At 33.9% G+C, this 21,470-nt stretch overlaps 5 protein-coding genes across 5 annotated transcripts in view; 3 read left to right on the forward strand and 2 right to left on the reverse strand.

The window, feature by feature from the left end:
* Window positions 1-411: 411 nt before the first annotated feature.
* On the reverse strand, window positions 412-1,087 carry LOC141399854 (INO80 complex subunit C). Its single transcript, XM_073979185.1, has 2 exons — window positions 750-1,087; window positions 412-688 (listed from the first exon to the last, which is right to left on the reverse strand). Exons 1-2 carry the CDS (start codon window positions 1,042-1,044, stop codon window positions 489-491), a joined length of 495 nt encoding a protein of 164 aa, XP_073835286.1. The 5' UTR covers window positions 1,045-1,087; the 3' UTR covers window positions 412-488.
* A 75-nt stretch (window positions 1,088-1,162) lies between these two features.
* LOC141399853 (rhythmically expressed gene 2 protein) lies at window positions 1,163-2,156 on the forward strand. Its single transcript, XM_073979184.1, has one exon. The coding sequence runs from the start codon at window positions 1,222-1,224 to the stop codon at window positions 1,999-2,001; it is 780 nt and encodes a 259-aa protein (XP_073835285.1). The 5' UTR covers window positions 1,163-1,221; the 3' UTR covers window positions 2,002-2,156.
* An 8,853-nt stretch (window positions 2,157-11,009) lies between these two features.
* The window catches only part of LOC141399857 (uncharacterized), a 36,729-nt gene continuing 26,268 nt past the window's right edge, over window positions 11,010-21,470 (reverse strand). The window contains exons 3-4 of the mRNA XM_073979189.1: window positions 11,205-11,308; window positions 11,010-11,140 (exon numbers count right to left, since the gene is read on the reverse strand). Coding sequence (XP_073835290.1) covers window positions 11,092-11,140; window positions 11,205-11,308 — 153 coding nt within the window. The 3' untranslated portion in view covers window positions 11,010-11,091. The remainder of the gene's footprint in view (window positions 11,141-11,204; window positions 11,309-21,470) is intronic.
* Window positions 14,296-15,481, forward strand: RpL30 (ribosomal protein L30). The gene is made up of 4 exons (XM_073979188.1): window positions 14,296-14,370; window positions 14,468-14,527; window positions 14,597-14,742; window positions 15,238-15,481. The coding sequence occupies exons 2-4, from the start codon at window positions 14,507-14,509 to the stop codon at window positions 15,404-15,406; spliced, it is 336 nt and encodes a 111-aa protein (XP_073835289.1). The 5' UTR covers window positions 14,296-14,370; window positions 14,468-14,506; the 3' UTR covers window positions 15,407-15,481.
* Window positions 16,321-18,384, forward strand: LOC141397334 (zinc finger Y-chromosomal protein-like). The gene is made up of 2 exons (XM_073973479.1): window positions 16,321-16,537; window positions 16,611-18,384. Exons 1-2 carry the CDS (start codon window positions 16,415-16,417, stop codon window positions 17,970-17,972), a joined length of 1,485 nt encoding a protein of 494 aa, XP_073829580.1. The 5' UTR covers window positions 16,321-16,414; the 3' UTR covers window positions 17,973-18,384.

Consider the following 21,470-nt stretch of genomic DNA (forward strand, 5'->3'; position numbering starts at 1 on the left):
CTGACGATACGGAAGGCAGACCTATTCTACAGATGACCCCGTACGGTACGGTGGCCTCATAATCTATAAAAGACCCCTATGGTGGAGATGAAGCGGTGGTCTTCTATTCTATAGAAGATCCCTGGTCTTCTATTTTTTGTAGGACCCTTCTATTCTATGCAATTAAGCCTCTTGAGTTGGCGAAGGTCTCCTTTATTTCACTCCATACTAGATATTTGTTTAAATCCCAGTAAATCGATTTTGCCAAGGAGCATTCAAACATATCTCTAATTCATTTGTTACGACCTTTACCACTTTCACAGGAATGTCGTTTAAAACTTGTAAGGAAGTGGTCGTTTAAATTATGCATCAAAAGCCAGAACAGAATAGGTATGTAACTTTTCTCATGTATGACATAGAACATCATTGTCATCTTTTAAAGGTACATGTATTTGAATTTTATTCTCAATTTTTTAATCCAAACTTTATTTTGAAAAACTAATCTAAATTTAGCCCACAATATTTGTAGCGCCTCTCAATGCTAAATATCCTTGTATAATATCTGATGGTAGCGTTCTTATGATACGAAATTCCTCAGCATTGTGATAGTGTAGCTTTGTCTGGGGATCAGTATATGGAGCCTCCAATCCGGATATGTCAGAATATTTCTTGGCTGGCTTTAATGATGGTGGAGCATTGAGAGAGTTATCTGTAAATGTAATTATCCTCAATAATATCAGGCCTCAGAGCCATTTGCATTTGATACTTACACAAAACTACATCCTCCGTCCATGGCAGCGATCTCTCTTGGGTAACTATTTGTTTTAACGATTTCCAAACGAACTTTTTACCACCAGATTCGATGTAACTAAATTTAGGATTTTTACAAGAAATTTTTGGTCGTAGTTTTGCAGTTGGAGTTGGTGATGAGACAGCGTCCATAGTTGTGTTCACATCTTTTGTTTTGCTATCTTTGTCAGTGGATACCTCATCATCTTTTTCAGCATGTATATTTCCACTACAAGATTTTGATTTTTTACAAGGAATATCATCTTCGCCGTCCATTATGTCATTGTCCCCTTTGTGTCTGAGTTTTTTGTTTGTAAACAAAAAATATCAACGGCGATATTACATACATATGTTCGTATCATATGGTAGTAATGTAAAAACGGCAAGTTGTGTGAACGAATGTAAACAAACTGCTCAGTACAGACACATGAAGAACAGAAAAAGGATTTCATAATGCGCGGTGCTCCCATTATGACCAATACCAGATTAATTAACAATTTAAAACGTTTCCGTTTGGTGACATTTGATATAACCGATACGTTGGTACGTTTTAGCAAGCCACCAGCAATACAATATGCCAAAACTGCGTCTGAACTTGGAGTGAGTGATATCGATCAAAGTGCATTGGAGAAATGTTTTAAAAAGGAATTTAAAGCCATGAGGAAATTACATCCTAACTGGGGTTATAACACACCAAATTTCACATGGCAGGAATGGTGGACGGAGCTTGTACGAAATATTTTCCTCTGTGTCAAACCCAATATTGAACCAAAAAAATTGCAAGAAGTGGCAGAAACACTAGTACGAATCTATCGTACAAAGGAATGCTATAGTCATATTGATGGTGGTATTGAATTAGTAGATAAAATGCGAGATAGTGGCAAAAAAGTTGGTGTCATATCAAATTTTGATCCTAGCCTAAGACAAGTTTTAAAAGAAGTAAAGTTGGCAGAGAAATTTGACTTCATCTTAACATCCTATGATGTGGGGTTTGAAAAACCCCATAAAGAGATTTATAACGCCTGTCTAAGGAAATGCAATGTTCGATCGACTGAAGCACTACATATAGGCAATATGTATGACATGGACTATAAAGGAGCTCGAAATGCCGGTTGGAGCAGCATACTGATCACAACAAACGAAGAAGATCTCGAAAAAACTGAACCAACACATGGCTATCGTAACATTAAAGATTTATTATATTTTTTAGACAATGACTCAATTGAATGGTAGTAGATAAGTAAGATAATATTTTTGATTCTTTTGTTTTCATTTTAAGAATGCGTATAAAAATTGTATTCTGAATATAATGCATAAGTACGTAGAAGCAATAAAAAATGTAAACATGTAGTTAGTATGTGATATTAAATAACCTGATAATATTAAAATTTCTTTCGCTTTTAAGGATTTCTTTGTATGTAAATTGGAGGGCATTATAAGTAACCCAAGAAGACGCCTCTTCGAATCACAGAAATAGTACATGAAGACATAGGTGATATACTCATCCGCCCAGGCAGGATGCTCTGAGCTATGAGGCTGTGGAGGGGAAACGGACCGCTACTGCTAACAAATTTGTTGACAGGACCTGACGTTTCAGTAGTGGAATTCTGTGAGATTTGTCTAAATTGATTCGTGAGGCGTTTCCATAAGACTTCACAATGTTCCGTAAGTACCCTTGAATATCCCTTTGGTATGAAAGACAACCAAACCAATATGAGCGACGTGTTTGCATAGCCGGTGTTAGATTCTATTAGTATTAAATTCACGTTCAAAGGCCGGCGTAGTCGGGTTTGGACCCTATCCATGGTTTTGGATCCTCACAGAGGTGAAAGTCTTATATTCCGGCAAGAAGGCCGGCTATCAGCAGAATCTTTGGCTTAAGACGGATATACACGCGACCTCCCGCTTCTTTTGAAATTTTTACCATAGGTGGGTCTTTCGTATGGGGGAAGTCCATGCTTCCCGAGATATAGGCCTTTAAAGTTCCAAAAGAAATATGTTTATTACTTCGTCATTTCTTAGCCGATATTAAAAAAAGTTGGTATTGTTTTAAAGCTTATGGAGTGGTCTTCCTGCGATATTTACAAGCCCTGTGACATTTAGGAAATAAAGAAAAAATATATTTTATTCAAAATTACGATTTGATTTGTTTTAACGTAATTTGCAATTTATAAAGATATTTTTGTTCGCGTATTCGAAGGCCGGCTCTTTAAATTTAAATTTATATACACTGGTGGCCAAAACTAAAGCAACTGAAGTTGCAAAGAGAATAAATGCTATGTAACTTTTATAAAAATAAACATATCGTAAAAGCTCTTTCAGTTTTAAATTAGGTATTTTATTCACTTTTAAAAAATAAAAAACATAAATTCTAAATTCATTTTGAAGGAAAAATAATATATGGAAAACTAAATTGACCCAATTTTTGCTTGGTCAAAACTAAAGCAACTTTCTAACTTTTTATTTTAAAATAAGTAAATTTGGCTAGTTATCCCTTCAAACTAAATTGCATATTTTCAATGCTTGCGTCAAACCGACGCTATTATACGGAAGTGAAACGTGGCTAACAACTAATGCAATTAATCAAAAAATTCAAACCCAGTTCAACAAATTTTTACGAAGAATATGCGGAATATTTTGGCCAAATACAATCTCCAACGCTGATCTATGGAGGAAAACAAACGAGACGCCAATAAATATACAAATTATGAAGAAAAAGTGGTCATGGATCAGACACACTCTACGCAAACCGCCACAAAGTACATGCAGAGAAGCTCTTGAATGGAACCCCCAAGGCAGTAGAAGGCGAGGCAGGCCGATAACAACATGGCGACGAACAATCCTCACAGACATCAAGAAACTTAATATATCCTTTGATGAATTAAAAACATATTGTAATGATAGAAATAAGTGGAAACATCTTGTAGAAGCCCTATGCTCCCAAGAGGAGTAATAAAAGGAAAACAATTGGCTAGTACTCGATAGCATAACCATTATTTTTGATAACGGCTGCACACCTGCGGGGCATTGAATCAATAAGACGCTCAATTTGATCCTTGGGTATGCTACTCCAGGCATCCTGAATCCTTTGGAAAATGTTGTGTTTGTTTGTTTCCGAATCTCTCTTGATTTTCCTGTCTACGATACTCCAAAGGTTTTCTATGGGGTTAAGATCAGGTGATTGTGCTGGCCATGACAAAACCCTGATTTTTGACTCCCGCAATCAATCCTTGACAAGTTTTGATGCATGTTTGGGGTCATTGTCATGCTGACAACACATCTTTGTACACAAACCGATCCATAACTTCCTTTATTTCATGGATAGGCCCAAGTCCATAAAACGAAAAACAGCCCCACACCATTACCGACCCTCCTCCATGCTTGACATACCCTTGCAATACTGCGGCTTGAGTCTTTCATTTTTTTGGCCTTCTGACCGTAAAATTTTTTGTGTCTGGGCCTTTATTATTAAACTTAGACTCATCCGAGAACAAAATATTTCTCCACTAAGCCGGATTCCAATTGATATGCTCGTTTGCGAAAGCCAACCTGCCTTTCCGATTCTTTTCAGATATAAAGCGTTTTTTTGATGACTTCCGGGCATGCAGGCCAGCTGCCACAGCTCGTCTACGCACTGATCTTGAGCTTATATCCAATGATAGCTCTCTCACCAACTCTGTTGAACTCTTAAATGAGTGTTTTTTTATTTCTCTCACAATTTGTTGATCAGTGCGGACTGTGGTGGTGGACTGTCACTACTGATCCAGTTGCATAAAAACGACTTATAATACGAGAAATCACCGATTTATTTATGGAATATTTCTGTGATAAATTATTTTCATAGTCACTGATTATTTGCTGTTTTATCCATGTACTGTACTTGTTTCTAGCCATTTTTATAATTTTTTTTTTTGGCGGTACTTAAAAATCGATAACAGACACGTGCTGTTGTGATAAAAACTTCTTAAAAATTATTTATGACAAGCGAAGTAGGTGTAGAAAACAAAACGCGATAATTATAACGGTAAAAACAACTAAAATTGCAGTGATCATATGTCTGTACAGTAGTAGTATATATCAGGGATGGAAAATTAAAAAATTCAAACAGTACTAAAATGGTACTTTTTTCATTGAAAAGGTATTTTTTTAGGAAAAAAATAAAAATAACTGAAAATTGATACTTTGTATTCGATATGGATATAAAACACTCCTATAGAGAATGTGGGTATAGATGCATGTTTTAAATAGCCTAGAGCTGGCAAACTATCGTTAGTTCGACTATCGTTTTGATCGCTGTCGTAAAGCCTTGTTTATATTGAACTCTAAACAAATTATTTTTTAAATAATTCGTGATAGATAGTCCAAAAAAGTTTTGGTGGCCGATATAAACTTTGTTTTTCGTCAGTAATAAAAACGATAGTCAGACTGTCTTGGTTTTGTAGGACCAATATGGCCCCCATAGAAGAGATATTGCAGATTCTCATATTGGAATCATGGTAGAACAAACCAGGTAAAGTAAATACTACAACAAATACAACTCAACAACAACCACATAGAAATTTGTTTTTGTTTGTAAACGTTAGTGTCAACGTACATGTAAACAAAATAAGGAAATGTCTATAAATTATTGGAACTTAAAAAACTAATAATTTTTCACATTTGATTGAATATTTGAAAAACATGAATGGAAACTCGTTAGATTTTCAATTTTAATGTTTCCATATCATTCCACTAAATGCATAATTTCTCGCAGAAAGTAGAATTCTTGCAAAAATGTTTGGGGTTGCTGGTAATTCATTGAAAAAGTAGAAGCTGTTTCAATGGTTTGCTTTTGAAAACAAAAAGACACATGTTTATTAGGGCTTTATTATTTTCAAGTTTAACAAAATACCACGCATATTAACAAATATTGTACCGCCTCTATAAGCGGTGTTTTAGTATATGGCATGTCGTTCGGACCTGGAGGAGGTTACATGTCAATTATATGAAGGAGTCTTTATGGGAAATAGTTTTTTTTCTGATGAATAAATTTGTTCTTCAAAAAAATATATATCCCTAATATACATCGAACATAGAAATAAATACGACGGCAGTTCGGAAACTTCTTAGCCTAGCACAAAAAGCGCGGTATAAACAGAAAAAAGTTAAGTGTTTTGGAAACTTCCATCTCTGCTATGAACACATTTTAAATTTTGTTTCGATCTGGCAACTCCTTCATATAGAAACAGGTGTTCAAAAAAAACGCATCCGCAATTTTTTTACAATGGAAAAGTTAGAAATGCGTGCTGTCATTAAATATTTACATAAAAAAGGTTTATCGGGACAAGAAATTCATAATGATATGGTGAATGTGTTAGGTGAAAGTGATCCTTCATATGCAACAGTAAAAAATTGGGTTGCTGAATTTAAACGTGGTCGTACAAGCATTGAAGATGAACCACATAGTAGACGTCCAAAAACAGCAACAACAACAGAAATTGTAGACAAGTGCATGATATGGTACTAAATGATCGACGAATAAAAGTGCGTGGAATTGCTGATATCATGGGCATCTCAAATGATCCAGTCCATTTAATTTTGCATGAAGAACTACAGATGAAAAAGCTTTCTGCAAGATGGGTGCCGCATTTGTTAACAGTCGATCAAAAACGCATAAGGATGAACATTTCTCAAACTTGTTTGGATCGTTTTAAGCGAAATAAAAATAAAAAAGATTTTAAGCGTCGTTTCATAACTGTTGATGAGACGTGAATCCACCACTATACTCCAGAGACAAAAGAACAATCCAAGCAATGGACTGAAGCTGGTGGAAGTGCCCCAAAGAAGGCAAAAACAATTCAATCGGCTGGTAAGGTTATGGCAACGGTTTTTTGGGACTTCAAAGTTATTTTATTTATTGACTATCTGCAAAAGGGTAAACAATAAATTCAGAGTACTATTGCAACCTTTGGATCAATTAAATGTACAAATTCGAGAAAAACGTCCTGGCTTACAACACAAAAAAATAATTTTTTATCAAGACAACGCACCAGCGCACAAGAGTGTTTTAACAATGGCTAAAATCAAAGAATTAAAGTACGAGTTGCTTGACCACCCACCTTATTCACCTGATTTAGCTCCCAGTGAATTTTATTTGTTCCCAAATCTAAAAAAATTCCTTGCTGGCAAGCGTTTTACCTCAAATGAAGATGCAATTACAGTTGTTAACCACTATTTTGAAGACCTTGAGGAAAACTATTTTAATCAAGGGATAGAATTGCTAGAAAAGCGTTGGACTAAGTGTATTAAAGTTTCAGGAGATTATATTGAAAAATAAAAATATTTTTAAAAAACTAACTATTCTCTTTCATTGATAGGCTAAGAAGTTTCCGAACCGCCCTCGTATATAAAATGTCGTATTGAATTTGACACTAACACTACAGCCCAGTTCAGTCAGCTGGGTATTGCTGCTACCTTTTCTTGTTCTACCATGTATTGGAATGTACTTCGATACCGCTCGATGTGAAGTCTTCTAAATGATTGATACCGTTGTGACTGTAACTTGATATTTCGGATTCTCAAAGAGTGGAAGAACTCCACAAAGAAAATGATCAATATATTTTGGTATGTTCCCAACATATATCCAGATTTTTAAAATTTCTAGTAAACTTACCTTGAATTTAGCATTTTTAGTTCCACATAAAATTTTTCTAGACTATAGTATGGAAATGGTACTTAATTGGCCGCGGGGGTACTTCGGTACTTTTTATAGTGAAATGGTACTGAAAAAAGTACTATTGTACTGAATTTTCCATCCCTGGTATATATACATACATATCTACAGCTGTGTTCAAAATAATAGGAGTGCCAATTCTGTATTTTTTTAGCATTGTTGGCGTCCCAACTGTTAATTCATTAGCAGAAATATGGGAATTTGTTTTAAATTATTTACTGTTTACACCAACATTATAAATCGCCTTCAACTTTTTTGTTCTCAAAAAAAAAAAAAATAGGAGTGTGGAAGAAAGAGGACAATAAAAATATATTTAGTTGATTCTAAACCAAAACTCTAAATATTTTAGTTAATAGTAGTAAATTCAATAGATTTGAAGTTTGCTTGAAAACAAAAATCCTTTGGTGGTAGCCAAAAACAGGATATTGTCCTTGTGGCGACTTTTCCCATAAATTGAGCAATTCAATGCATTTTATAGACAAAGCCTTTAGAGATTGGTATTCTTTAACAATCTGGTTTTTACATCTAACAATATATAATGATTAGTACCCCATTAAGTTGTGTATTTTGATCCTTGAGCCCCGGAAAAGTCAATTTCCACTGCCCCTTTATGTAAGGATCGGCCAAAAAAGCGTATCTATAAGGCATTTATTCCTCGACCAAAGAATGTTTTGAGGCCTTCAGCATTTTATCTTCACCCAGAATAATTTGATTTTTCATATTTGAAAAATTGGATCATAAAAAGCAAACTTTAAAGAAATACTTTTGAAGTTGCCCTACGAATACGTTTATTAGGTTTTGAATCGTATAAAACATAGTTTTCTAATGGAACTAATCTAAATGAAGTATTTTTGAATGAAAAACGTAAGTTTATGTAGAAAAATATAATACGGTGTATACCAAACCTAGTGTAGTCAAAGCCTGCTATCACAAAATGGGTTATAACCAAGGTTTAATAAGAAAGGTTAGCTAAAGCTTTCTGTCAATTTAAATGTTTTCTTTCGACTGTTCCTAAAACGTCAAAACAATATACACAATCTGTGTGTGTGTGTGCTGTTTGAATAATATGCCAAACAATTTTAAAAACAATCGAATTCAATGATTTTTAAATTTGTTTTTAGAACATGTGTATGTAAGAAATTCTTCAGCTTTGCATTGAAACAAACATTTTATCATATCCACAATTCCATGATGTGGTGAAATCTTGAAATCTTGACACTTCATTCATTTTTCGCGTTTTTTATAAAATGTTCAAAAATGGTATTGTAAACAAACCCACTTGTTGCTTTTGTGTTTACTAATTTTGACGTTTTAGGAATTCAGGAAAACAAGGGCTCTATAGATTGTTTTCATTTAAATCTACCTATTTACTTATACCATGGTTTACTCAACAATTTGTACAAGTTCAGTAACTTCTTGTAATCGGCTATGGTCTTTTGCATTGTACTGTAGAGTAAACGAACAACATCCAGTAACAATTCGTACAAATTTTGAGTAAACGAACACATATAATAGGTGTGTTCGTTTACTCAAAAATTTGTACAAATTTGTACAAGTCCAGTAACTTCTTGCAAACGACTAAGGTCTTTTGCATTGTACTGAAGAGTAAACGAACAACATCCAGTAACAATTTGTACAAATTTTGAGTAAACGAACACACTGAATGTTAAACAAATACAGAATTGGGCAAAACGGAGAAGTTTAACCATGTTTTTTGGACCTTTCCATTTTGCGTATGGACACACCTATAGTTATAGTGGTTTAAGTCTGAAAACCCCCTCAAAAAAACTGAATATCTCATAATTTTCAAAAATATGTGTTGATCAATAATTATTTTCAAAATAATGAGAAATTCAGTTATAGTTTTTATGAGGGGCTTTTCAGATTTAAACCACTATAACTTAGCAATTTGTTAACCGATTTAAACAAATAATAACTTGTTCTAAAGATATTATTCAACCCTTTAAAAGGAAGAAGGATCACTAGAAATCCATTGTGAAAAAAAGAAGATATGTCCGTTTAAATATGAAAATGTAAGAAACTCAGATTTTCTCTACCGTTATAATAAATAAAACGAAGTGACCCAAATGAACTAAAGGCATTGTCGTTGTCCATGGATCCCAACACGATATAATTTTGCATCAGAACACTTGAATATTTTTCGGGTCAAATTTTATAGCACAATGTCATTTATCGACATTTTCCGAAAAGTTTGCACATTCCTAAGGCCAAAACTGCCTGAAGGAGCGTTCCAATGCTTTTGCGATGTATTAGAGAGTTTTCAACTTGTCTTGGCTACAATGTTTGTCTTTGTGATGGATCGAAAATCTCAATGGTTTGGCTGTTATATGCCAAAATATCGAAAAAACGTCAATAAAAAACTTAAAGTCAAAATCGGGAGGCTCGATTTTCGCGGTAGATATATGGTCCAGTGGAGTTTTTTGCTCCGTTCAATCCCAGGAATCAGAAACGTGAAGGGCTCATTAAGGTTTTTTTCCTTCCACACAAATCGCCCCACCCTAATATATATATATAAATATATATAAATATAAATATATATATATATATATATATATATATATATATATATATATATATATATATATATATATATATATTCCGATAGTTTCGTGAAATGTTATTACCTCTTAATTAATATTAAGTGAAACAACAAACTTCGGTGCCCTGTTTTGAGACACAGGTGGTCTCGTTTATTGTTTATATAACCTGTAGTGCGATTCTGTAACTCCTTAACGACAGAATTAACGACGAATGTCGGTAGTTAACGATAATTTTCGGTAAGTGCTATTCTGTAACCAATTTTAACGATTTTTGTCGGTAAATTTTGTTGCTAATTACCGAAAATTATTGTTAAGTTAACAACAAAAAAAAGTAGTTGTTAAGTCTTAACGACAGTACATGATTGCAATATTTAGCCGATTTCTTTTAACAAAGGCGTTTTTATTTGAACAATATATATCAAGCCTACGCTAATATTTGTCTTTATTTTTAAAGAGGGAAAACGTTAGCTAAACTTTTAAAAGAACTCAAGTGTGGCACTTTCTTATAGATTTAAACTCAGCATCACTAACAATAAGAATGCTAAAAATGGCGTATAAGTTCGGATTTCCGAACTTTTCATACTCTCCACTATGAGAAATTCTGTTTAATGTGGGCGTGAGATGAAGATCTGAATATATAAACTCAAATGACGATAACGTGGATCCACGAAAATCACTGAAGGGACAGGCTTAAGTCATGTTATATTTTAAACCTCAATCTTCATCTAGTTCTTCTTTTTATTGCGCTATTCAGAATTTGCTTTCAAAGCGCCACAATCCAAAATATGACCCTACCTTTGTAATTAGAAAAAAAATGAATAAAACAGCGCTTTAAATACATACATATAGGATTCTACATTTATATTTTTATATCACGCACACATGACCTTTTGACCAACGATTCTGATTACATATATCTATTAAATATATACACATAATGAATCTTCTTTCACTGCAACACAGACGGTGCATACTTCCTGAGACTGCAGGCAAATTTGTTGGTCCGCAAGACAAGTTCCTGTCCACTTAAAACTATAAATCGGAGATATTCTATATTTTGCGTTGTGGTCCCTTTACGTGGAGATTAATGCAAAATATTCTGGAAAAAACACCAAAATCTATGATATGAATGTACTGTTCATTTATCTCCTAAAAGTACTTACATACAAACTTGACGTTGAAGTTTCCCTTGGAAAACGCATTGTTGGGATACTTGGCAAATTACTTCCAAAAAGAGATATGTTTTCTTCCTTAGGCGTTTTGTCTTCTGTAGTTTCGAAGAAATAACATTTTTAACTTAAAAAACAATAATAAATATTAAAATATAATTTTGACAATTTGTCTTTCTATCGATATTCGTCGGTATGTGCTACCGATTTATACAATCGGTAACGTAAAGTTACAGAATAGCACATTCGTTAACTCAACCGAATAGTTTTGTTAACTACCGATGTCGGTTCGTTATTAAAAAAAGTTACAGAATCGCACTACTGGCACCCTTTTTGGACATCTGGCAACCCTCCTGATTTAATTATTCAGTAGTGCGATTCTCTAACACATTTTTTGAGTTACCGACAAAAATCGGTAAAATTAAAACACAAAATTATAAATAAAAAGTTCAAATAAAAGTTGACAACACTCTTCCTATCGGTAGAACTTTACGACTATTTATTCGTCGTTAACTTACCGACAAACATCGTTAATTACAGTAATCAAGGTTTAATAAGAAAGGTTAGCTAAAGCTTTCTGTCAATTTAAATTTTTTCTTTCGACTGTTCCTAAAACGTCAAAACAATATACACAATCTGTGTGTGTGTGTGCTGTTTGAATAATATGCCAAACACTTTTAAAAACAATCGAATTCAATGATTTTTAAATTTGTTTTTAGAACATGTGTATGCATGGTAGAACAAGAAAAGGTAGCAGCAATACCCAGCTGACTGAACTGGGTTGTAGTGTTAGTGTCAAATTCCATTCGACATTTATTTCTATGTTCGATGTATATTAGGGATATATATTTTTGAAGAACAAATTTATTCATCAGAAAAAAAAAACTATTTCCCATAAAGACGGCTTCATATCATTGACATGTAACCTCCTCCAGGTCCGAACGACATGCCGCACACTAAAACATCGCTTATAGAGGCGGTACAATATTTGTTAATATGTGTGGTATTTTGTTAAACTTGAAAAGAATAAAGCCCTAATAAACATGTGCTTTTTTGTTTTCAAAAGCAAATGATTGAAACATCTTCTCTTTTTTCAATGAATTACCAGCGACCCGAAACATTTTTGCAAGTATTCTACTTTCTGCGAGAAATTATGCATTTAGTGGAATGATATGGAAACATTCAAATTGAAAATCTAACGAGTTTTCATTCATGTTTTCCAAATTATTCAATCAAATGTGAAAAAATATTAGTTTTTTAAATTCCAATAATTTATAGACATTTCCTTGTTTTGTTTACATTTACGTTGACACTAAGGTTTACAAACAAAAACAAATTCCTTTGTGGTTGTTGTTCGAGTTGTATTTGTTGTAGTATTAACTTTACCTTGTATTTGTTCTACCATGATGTGTATGTAAGAAATTCTTCAGCTTTGCATTGAAACAAACATTTTATCATATCCACAATTCGATGATGTGGTGAAATCTTGACACTTCATTCATTTTTCGCGTTTTTTATAAAATGTTCAAAAATGGTATTGTAATACTATGTTTACATTTACGAAATCCACTCGATTTCAACTGTCAATTCCATTATTCAAACGTCAAATGAAATCCAATCGATTTCAGATGAGTTCTCATTTGACGTATACACAAAGGAATTGACAGATGAAATCGAGTGGATTTCGTTAATGTAAACATAGTCCATGGTTTAATAAGAAAGGTTAGCCAAAGCTTTATGTCAATTTAAATTTTTTCATTCGAGTATGCCTAAAACTTCAAAACAATATAAACAAACTGTGTATGTGTGTGTGGTGTTTGGATAATATGCCAAACAATTTTAAAAACAATCGAATTCAATGATTTTTAAAATTGTTTTTAGACCATTTGTATGGAAGAAATTGGTGAGATTTGCATTGAAGCAATCAGTTTATCGTATTCACAACTCGATTATGTGGAGAAAACTTAACTCTTCATTCATTTTTCGCGTTTTTTATAAAATGCTCAAAAAATGCATTGTAAACAAACCGACTTGTTGCTTTTATTTTGAAGTTTTAGGAATTCAAGAAAAACAAGGGTTCTATAGATTTTTTTCATTTAAATCTACCTCTTTACTTATACCATGACATAGTCTAAAAAAACCAACTTGTTGCTCTTGTGTTTACTAATTTTGACGTTTTAGGAATTCAGGAAAAACAAGGGCTCTATAGATTGTTTTCATTTAAATCTACCTATTTACTTATACCATGACCGTAATTATAAGCATTTTAATTTTACCGACAATTGTCGGTAACTCAAAAAATGAGTTAGAGAATCGCACTACTGAAGGTAATATTTATTTTAGTTGATGACAATCCATCCTAATGAACTAAAGAAACTAATAAAATAAAAAATAAATAAATAAATAAAACCTACAGGACCCTGTTTACACGTAATATGACCTGGTACTCCCTTGGTCCATATGGTAACCCTCCTAGTACGGATATTCGATGACTAATATTGTTGATACTTGTTAGTAGTTACTCCCTGTTAAAAATAAAATTCATAAATTGTCCTGATTTTCAAGTATTTACCGAAAATATGGGGTATATTGGAACCTCCATTACATTTCGAAAACATTTATTTGACAACTTGCATTACATGTAGTTATTGCTTTTCTTTATTTTTTTGTTGGACTACGTGGGTTAATTTTTTATTTATACATCCAATCTTACATAGAAGAAAGTTTTTAAAATCGCGGCAGAAGGCAGGCCAACAACGAAAACTTTTTCATTTTTTTACAATTTTTTTCTTACTTCAACAAGGGAATTATCAGAACTTCAGAAGACCATATCTCGGGAAGTATGGACTTCCCCCAACAAACTTTAGAGTAGAGTATTCAATTTACGCCTTTTATTTTAATTAAATAGATTTTTCCATGGATTCGTGTTCATTTGTATATGTACATATTTCTAAAAGTTGCAGACATTCACAAAAGATAAAAGTAGGCGTTTAGCGTATGAAATGTACGCGCGTATGGATATTACGCTACGCATTGTTTAGGGAAACAAAACTAAACTGTCAAATAAAATACAACAGTGAGTGTAGCAAAATGTCAACAATTTTCTACTTCCGTTGGCGATACCACTATTTCTTTCTTTTCCCAGTATCCGTCGTTGGAGGTGGGTGCATTTTTCTACAATCAGCAAATATTTATAAGATTTTAAATTTATTTTGAAACAATGTGAACTAATGTATATTTTTTTGTTTGCATCTCAGGACTGTCATTGATTTTAAATCAAACAAAAGCTAATCAACATGGTTGCCGTCAAGAAAACTGTAAGTCCTACACGTGTTTGTTTTTTCTATGGAATTTATTCCTAACCTCTCTTTTTATTTTGATTACAGAAAAAGGCTTTGGATTCCATCAACTCCAAATTGGCTTTGGTGATGAAATCTGGCAAATTCTGCTTGGGTTACAAACAAACCTTGAAGACTTTGCGTCAAGGCAAAGCTAAATTGGTACTTATTGCCACCAACACTCCTGCCTTGAGGTGAGAAAGAAACATGAAAAAGAAATGATTGGAGTTTTGAATGAAACGATTATTGTTGGAACAACAAAAAAGCATCACTTACCCAAGTTGCAATTGTTGCTGCGGGAACCATATGGAGTCTTGCGAGACTGAGAAGTATGATTCCTCAATAAGCAAATGCATTTTTATATTGCTGCTGCCCCATCTGAAGAATGCATGTGCAGATGTGTATAAAAATAAATTGCTATTCAGAAAAAATATGTGAATCTTCAGTGTGCTTACCAAGACTTCATCGGGTTCCTGTTGGCTTTAATTGTATACAAGTAAGTTGTTGTTAGATGTTCAAATCAAGGGTTATAAGTTTATTTCTTATGATGAATGTATTATGCAGACAATGTTATGTTGAAACATATTTTACTAGAGACTCTTTCTGATCGAAAATTTATAGATCTTTTTAAAACGTATATTTCTGGAATTTTAAGGACTAATAAATATTTTATGTTCTTCTCTTTATAGAAAATCTGAAATTGAATACTACGCCATGTTGGCCAAGACTGAAGTTCAACACTACAGTGGTACCAATATTGATTTGGGTACTGCCTGCGGTAAATACTTCCGTGTCTGCACCATGTCCATCACCGATCCTGGAGATTCCGATATTATCCGTACTGTCGGTGAAAACTAAATTTGTAGACTAAAATATTTTATTAAAATATGACTTATTTTTTAAAATAAAATCTACAAAATTATTTTGTAAAAATTTGTTTTTGTTTCATACATAATTTTTTTTAGTAGATTGAACCATAGGTATTATTGCTAAAGTGATCGCCGATCACTTTGTCATATGTACTGGTGGTAGCTTTTGCATCGATATACAATTTTTGTTGCCCACGTTTCCCGAGATATGGGCCTTTAAAGTTTCAAAGTATTTACGACAACTTGAACTTTTTAACTGTCTTTGTCAATTCAATATCAGTGTTTTGATCCTTTAGCTATTAATTTAAATGTAAAAAATTGCTAATTTCCATGCAAAAATGGAAATTTCTATTATTAAATGTGTTGTCGGCAACACAACTGGAGTTAGGTTGCTATCCATAATCGACCCCAAAATTTGTAGAATCATGTCTTCACAAGCTACTAATTACAGCTTTCCAGCAAGCGGAAATAAGCTGATGGCATTCTTGTTTTAGTCATTCCCCTCCCCGGTAAAAGATTTTTGAATTGAAGTATACCCCATCTTGTTCTGGTTAATTCCTCGGCTTATATGTGGAGTTATGCCGTGAAGGGCAGTCGTTGTGCTATGCTGTTTCCAGAAACCATGTTGGTGATTCGGCAATTTGGTCTCGTTTTTTAGCTATTATTGTCATTATTTTAAAGCAAACAGGCAGATCATTCTGAAAACATTTCATTGACTGAATATGTCATTGGAGATCACTTGCATTGATGGCTGCGTGGGAAGAGAACCTATCAAAATGGATTATGCATTATTTTATATGGATTACTATTAATCCAATCTTTAGCATTCGCAATACAGCCCTTAATGTAGGGTTTGCTTTTATTGGTGGTAAATTTCTCACCCCATTTTTGTTTCGAACCTGCGCATTGGATGGTTGACCCAATTTCCTTATTACTTTAGGAAAATTAAACCTAAATCTTTAAAATAGTCAATTTAATAAAATTTTATCAAAATAATATGGCCGAAGGGAAATTTTGTTGTTTATGCGTTAGCCTATGTTCCTCATATAAAGATTTGTTTAATTGTGACGGCGGCAAGACAACATTTTATGAAATTACTTTCAAATACTTTGATCCTGTGGTATGTTACAGAATGAACTAACATCTTTACTGAAGTCATAATGTTATTACAATCTTCTCTCATAAATTTTCAGCTACTAAACTCTGAGGATAGCAAGGATTCCAATGTTGTTTGTATAGAATGCTGGAGTACTATAAGTGATTTTTATGAGTTTCAAAAGGTTATACAAAATGCCCATGAGGATTTACAGGAAAGTCTCAGGGAAATTGCAAAACAAGCCCTCAGCGAAGAAAGTGAAAAAGTGGATGTAGAAACAAGTAATTTGGAAAAACAAACTGCTGAAGTCTCGACAACAGACTCCCTTGAAACTGATGACGCTGAAGAAGAAGAAGAGGATTGTAGTCCAAACGAAGATGAAATTCCATTGAATATGCGGAAAATGAAAAAGAGCAATAAAAACAAACGAAATGGTGGAAGAAATCGGCAAAAAACAGCGAAATGCAAATCAGAAGATATCAACAAAGATGAAATTATTTCTCAATGGAAGCCATCACTGGAATGTGTAATGTGTTCTATTAAGACAACAACTTTCGCCTTGTTACGAACACATTTTCGTATTCATCATCCCAACGAGAAATGCTATGTTACCTGTTGTGAACGTAAATTTTCCAAGCGTTTTGATATCTATGAACATATACTAGTACATCTTGATCCCCAAACATTTAAATGTAAATTCTGTGGAAAATGTAGTACAAATAGTCGTAACCTAGAAAAACATATTCGAGATCTACATACTGAAGAGGGCAGACAACGACGATATGAATGTGAGGTGTGTGAAAAACGATTTCAAGACAAAACAAAATTGCGTACCCACATGGATGTACATAAAACCGAATGTACATTTCTGTGCAGCAAATGCAACAAAGGATTCTCCACGGAACAACGTAGAAATATACACGAAGAACGTGTACATAACGCCGATAGAGTTTGTGATAAATGTGGCAAAACTATACATGGATTATATGCCCTAAGGCAACATCTGCTGGAACATAAGGGTGTACAGAAACCTAAGTGGCCATGTGATCTTTGCGATGCTCAACTTTATTCTCATACCAGTCTTAAACGCCACAAACAACAGAGGCATCATAATGGAACTACGTTGTACACATGTGGAGAGTGTGGTAAAAGTTATAGCACAGAAATTGCTTTAAATAGCCACAAGAGATTAGTTCATACCCTTAAGCCGAAGCATATATGTAAAATTTGTTCAAAATCGTTTAAGTTTCCAAAAGTTTTAAGAGAACATTTGGCATCTCATGCAAAAATGAATCTGTATCAATGTCCCCACTGTCCGAAAACATATCGCATGAGTTCTAATCTGCATCGTCATCGTAAAAACGCCCATCCCGAAGAATGGTCAACTAGAAGAATTAATAACTGTGTTGTAAACAATCAAAACGTAGGCCTTATGCAACAAACTCAAATTGTTATTTGAATTAGTAAAATTATATAGAAATATTTACATGTGTATGTATGTATATTTTTAGACAATTTATTTTAGATAGCAAGTTTTAATTTTTCATTTTATTGTTTAGAACGAGGATAGTCAAAGCGAAGTGTCTATTAGGAATTGAAATTCAATATTATACTCTTGTGCCAGACACTGAAAATATAATATTCAATTTGTTTAACTTTTGGGAGAGAGAGGATGTGAAGGAGCTCCCTTTCACCCTTCTTACCCATAAACTCAAAACATTTTCATAAAATTTTTCATAGTCTGACACAAGACATACAAAACTTGCAATACAAAACTTGAAAATTTCGATTTTTTCAAATATGTTTTCTCTATCAGTACCTGCTTGACTCTTTAAATTAGTATACCTAATAAAACAAATGCTAATGAAGAATATTTGTTGTTTTATTTAAATCCATGGTTTCGATATGAAAAACTAACGTTTGAGATTCTTCTCCACTTGATTTTATTTCAAACTTTTAAACATTTGAAACACCCTTTCCTCCTGAAAGGGTCATTTGAAACACCCTTTCCTCCTGAAAGGGTCTTAAGAAGCAACCTTTCCTCCTGAAAGGGTCTTAAGAAGCAACCTTTCCTCCTGAAAAGGTCATAAGAAGCACCCTCCCCTCCTAAAAGGATCTTAAGAAGCACACTTTCCTCCTTAAAGGGTCTAAGAAGCACACTTTCTTCCTGAAAGGGTCTTAAGAAGTACCCTTTCCTTCTGAAATGGTCTTAAGAAGCACCCTTTCTTTCAGAAAGGGTCTTAAAAAGCACATTTTCTTCCTAAAAGGGTCTTACTTAAGAAGCACTCTTTCTCCCTGAAATTGTCTTAAGAAGCACCCTTTCTTCCTGAAAGGGTCTTAAAAAGCACACTTTCTTTCTGAAAGGGTCTAACTTAAGAACACCCTTTCTCACTGAAAGGGTCTTAAAATGCACACTTTCTTCCTGAAAGGGTCTTAAAATGCACACTTTCTTCCTGAAAGGGTCTTAAAAAGCACACTTTCTTCCTGAAAGGGTCTTACTTAAGAAGCACCCTTTCTCCTTGAAAGAGTCGTACTTAAGAAGCACCCTTTCTTCCTGAAAGGGTCTTACTTAAGAATCACCCTTTCTCCTTGAAAGAGTCTTACTTAAGAAGCACCCTTTCTTCCTGAAAGGGTCTTACTTAAGAAGCACCCTTTCTTCCTGAAAGGGTCTTACTTAAGAAGCACCCTGCCTTCTTGAAATGGTTTTACTTAAGAAGCACCCTGTCTTCTTGAAATGGTTTTACTTAAGAAGCACCCTTTCTTCCTGAAAGGGTCTTACTTAAGAAGCACCCTTTCTTCCTGAAAGGGTCTTACTTACATTACAACCCAGGACAATTTAAAATAAGAAAATTAGAAATTCATTTATTTAGTTATACTTAATTAAGTATAGTTAAGAAGTGTAGAAAAAACAAACATTGGTATGCATTTTTTGCAAATATGAAATTTTTTCAAATTTGAAATTTTTTGAAGTTTTGAACGACTTCAAATTGCTCACATAACTATATTAATAAATCCACTAAATAAATCCTAATAAAGAATGTTAATCCGGCAAAAACTCTAAATTTAGTCTGTATTTATAGATATTTGTTTAAAAAATGCGTTCTATTCTAGCGGAAATTTTTTGTTCTTGAATCTCGACCAGTTCCACTGGCTCATATAGTTGTCAAAGAATACAACATAGTCTAAAGGGGATAATAAAAAAATCAAGCAGTAATTGGGATATAAGAGCAAGTTTTTATTGTTCTAAATTTACAACTTTGGCCCCACAATAGGTGGCGAATTTGGAGGAAATTCGCCAAATCGAAATTATTGTGAGCTTCACTTTCTACAAAACTAAGATCACTGTTCAAGTTTGTAAAGGTTTCCATTTTAGTTGAAGGAAATTCTAAAAAAATGTATACATATCATACCATTGTACTCGGTTGGGTACAGCGATGTTGCCACTCACATAACGCTCCTCCACAAAAACAAAAATTGACAAAACTTCCTGTGAGATGAAAAACAAAGGTTCTTCTTCACAACAGAATTAAATAATTTGTTTCCGCAAATAAGTCTTTTCTCTACGCAACGCAATTACTACTGACCTATCAAAATTTTACAAAAATGACTAAGTGTTCTAAAAACAAAACAAAATGCACATTAGCGACACATTTTTTTTTACTTTTTTCTTCATTTGTCTATTAAACGTATTCTTTTGAATGCAAAGGTAAATGCAACATTGCCTAATTTCTTTTGCTAAGAAATTTGTACATGCCCAAATGTTCTTTTTTCTGTATTCAAGCGAGTACAATGGGTGGTAATGGGTTAAGAAGCACCCTTTCTTCCTGAAAGGGTCTTACTTAAGAAGCACCATTTCTTCCTGAAAAGGTCTTACTTAAGAAGCAGTCTTTATTCCTGAAATGGTCTTACTTAAGAAGCACCCTTTCTTCCTGAAAGGGTCTTACTTAAGAAGCATCCTTTCTTCCTGAAAGGGTCTTACTTAAGAAGCACCCTTTGCTCCTGAAAGAGTCTTAAGAAGCACACTTTCCTCCTTTCCTCCTGAAAGAGCCTTAAGAAGCACCATTTGCTCCTGAAAGGGTCTTAAGAAGCACCCTTTCCTCCTGAAAGGGTCTTAAGAAGCACCCTTTTCTTCTGAAAGGGTCTTAAGAAGCATCATTTCTTCCTGAAAGGGTCTTAGAAAGAACTCTTTCTTTCAGAAAGGGTCTACAGAAGCTCCCTTTCCTCCTTAAAGGGTATTTGTTTTCTCCTGAAAGGGTCTTAAGAAGCATCCTTTCCTATTGAAAGGGTTTTAGGAAGCACCCTTTCCTCTTGAAAGAGGCTTAGAAAGCACCGTTTTCTCCTGAAACGGTCTTAAGAAGCACCATTTCCTCCTGAAAGGGTCTTAAGAAACAACCTATCCTCCTGAAAGGGTCTTAAGAAAAACCCTTTCCTCCTGAAAGGGTCTTAAGAAGCACCCTTTCCTCCTGAAAGGGTCTTAAGAAGCACCCCCTCCTCCTGGAAGGGTCATTTGAAACACCCTTTCCTCATGAAAGGGTCTTAAGAAGCAACCTTTCCTTCTGAAAAGGTCTTAAGAAGCAACCTTTCCTTCTGAAAAGGTCTTAAGAAGCACACTTTCCTCCTGAAAGGGTCTTAAGAAGCAAACTTTCCTTCTGAAAAGGTTTTAAGAAGCACCCTTTCCTCCTAAAACGGTCTTAAGAAGCAACCTTTCCTCCTGAAAAGGTCTGAAGAAGCACCTTTCCCTCCTAAAAGGATCTTAAGAAGCACACTTTTCTCTTGAAAGTGTCTTAAGAAGTAACTTTTCCTTCTGAAAGGGTCTTAAGAAGCACGCTTTCTTTCAGAAAGGGTCATAATAAGAAGCACGCTTTCTTTCAGAAAGGGTCATAATAAGAAGCACCCTTTCCTCCATAAAGGGTCTTAAGAAGCACCCTTTCCTCCTGAAAAGGGTCTTAAAAGCACC

This window comes from Musca autumnalis, unplaced genomic scaffold (assembly GCF_047663935.1).
Source record: "Musca autumnalis isolate F117 unplaced genomic scaffold, ASM4766393v1 scaffold_3, whole genome shotgun sequence".
Taxonomy (NCBI): Eukaryota; Metazoa; Arthropoda; class Insecta; order Diptera; family Muscidae; genus Musca; species Musca autumnalis.

Coding starts and splice junctions, on each gene's coding strand:
- LOC141399854 (XM_073979185.1), bottom strand. CDS start 1,044: ATGGACGGCGAAGATGATATTCCTTGTAAAAAATCAAAATCTTGTAGT. Junction 689..749: donor GACGGAGGATGTAGTTTTGT/GTAAGTATCAAA, acceptor TTACATTTACAG/ATAACTCTCTCAATGCTCCA.
- LOC141399853 (XM_073979184.1), top strand. CDS start 1,222: ATGCGCGGTGCTCCCATTATGACCAATACCAGATTAATTAACAATTTA.
- RpL30 (XM_073979188.1), top strand. CDS start 14,507: ATGGTTGCCGTCAAGAAAACT. Junction 14,528..14,596: donor TGGTTGCCGTCAAGAAAACT/GTAAGTCCTACA, acceptor TTTTGATTACAG/AAAAAGGCTTTGGATTCCAT. Junction 14,743..15,237: donor ACCAACACTCCTGCCTTGAG/GTGAGAAAGAAA, acceptor TTCTCTTTATAG/AAAATCTGAAATTGAATACT.
- LOC141397334 (XM_073973479.1), top strand. CDS start 16,415: ATGGCCGAAGGGAAATTTTGTTGTTTATGCGTTAGCCTATGTTCCTCA. Junction 16,538..16,610: donor TCAAATACTTTGATCCTGTG/GTATGTTACAGA, acceptor ATAAATTTTCAG/CTACTAAACTCTGAGGATAG.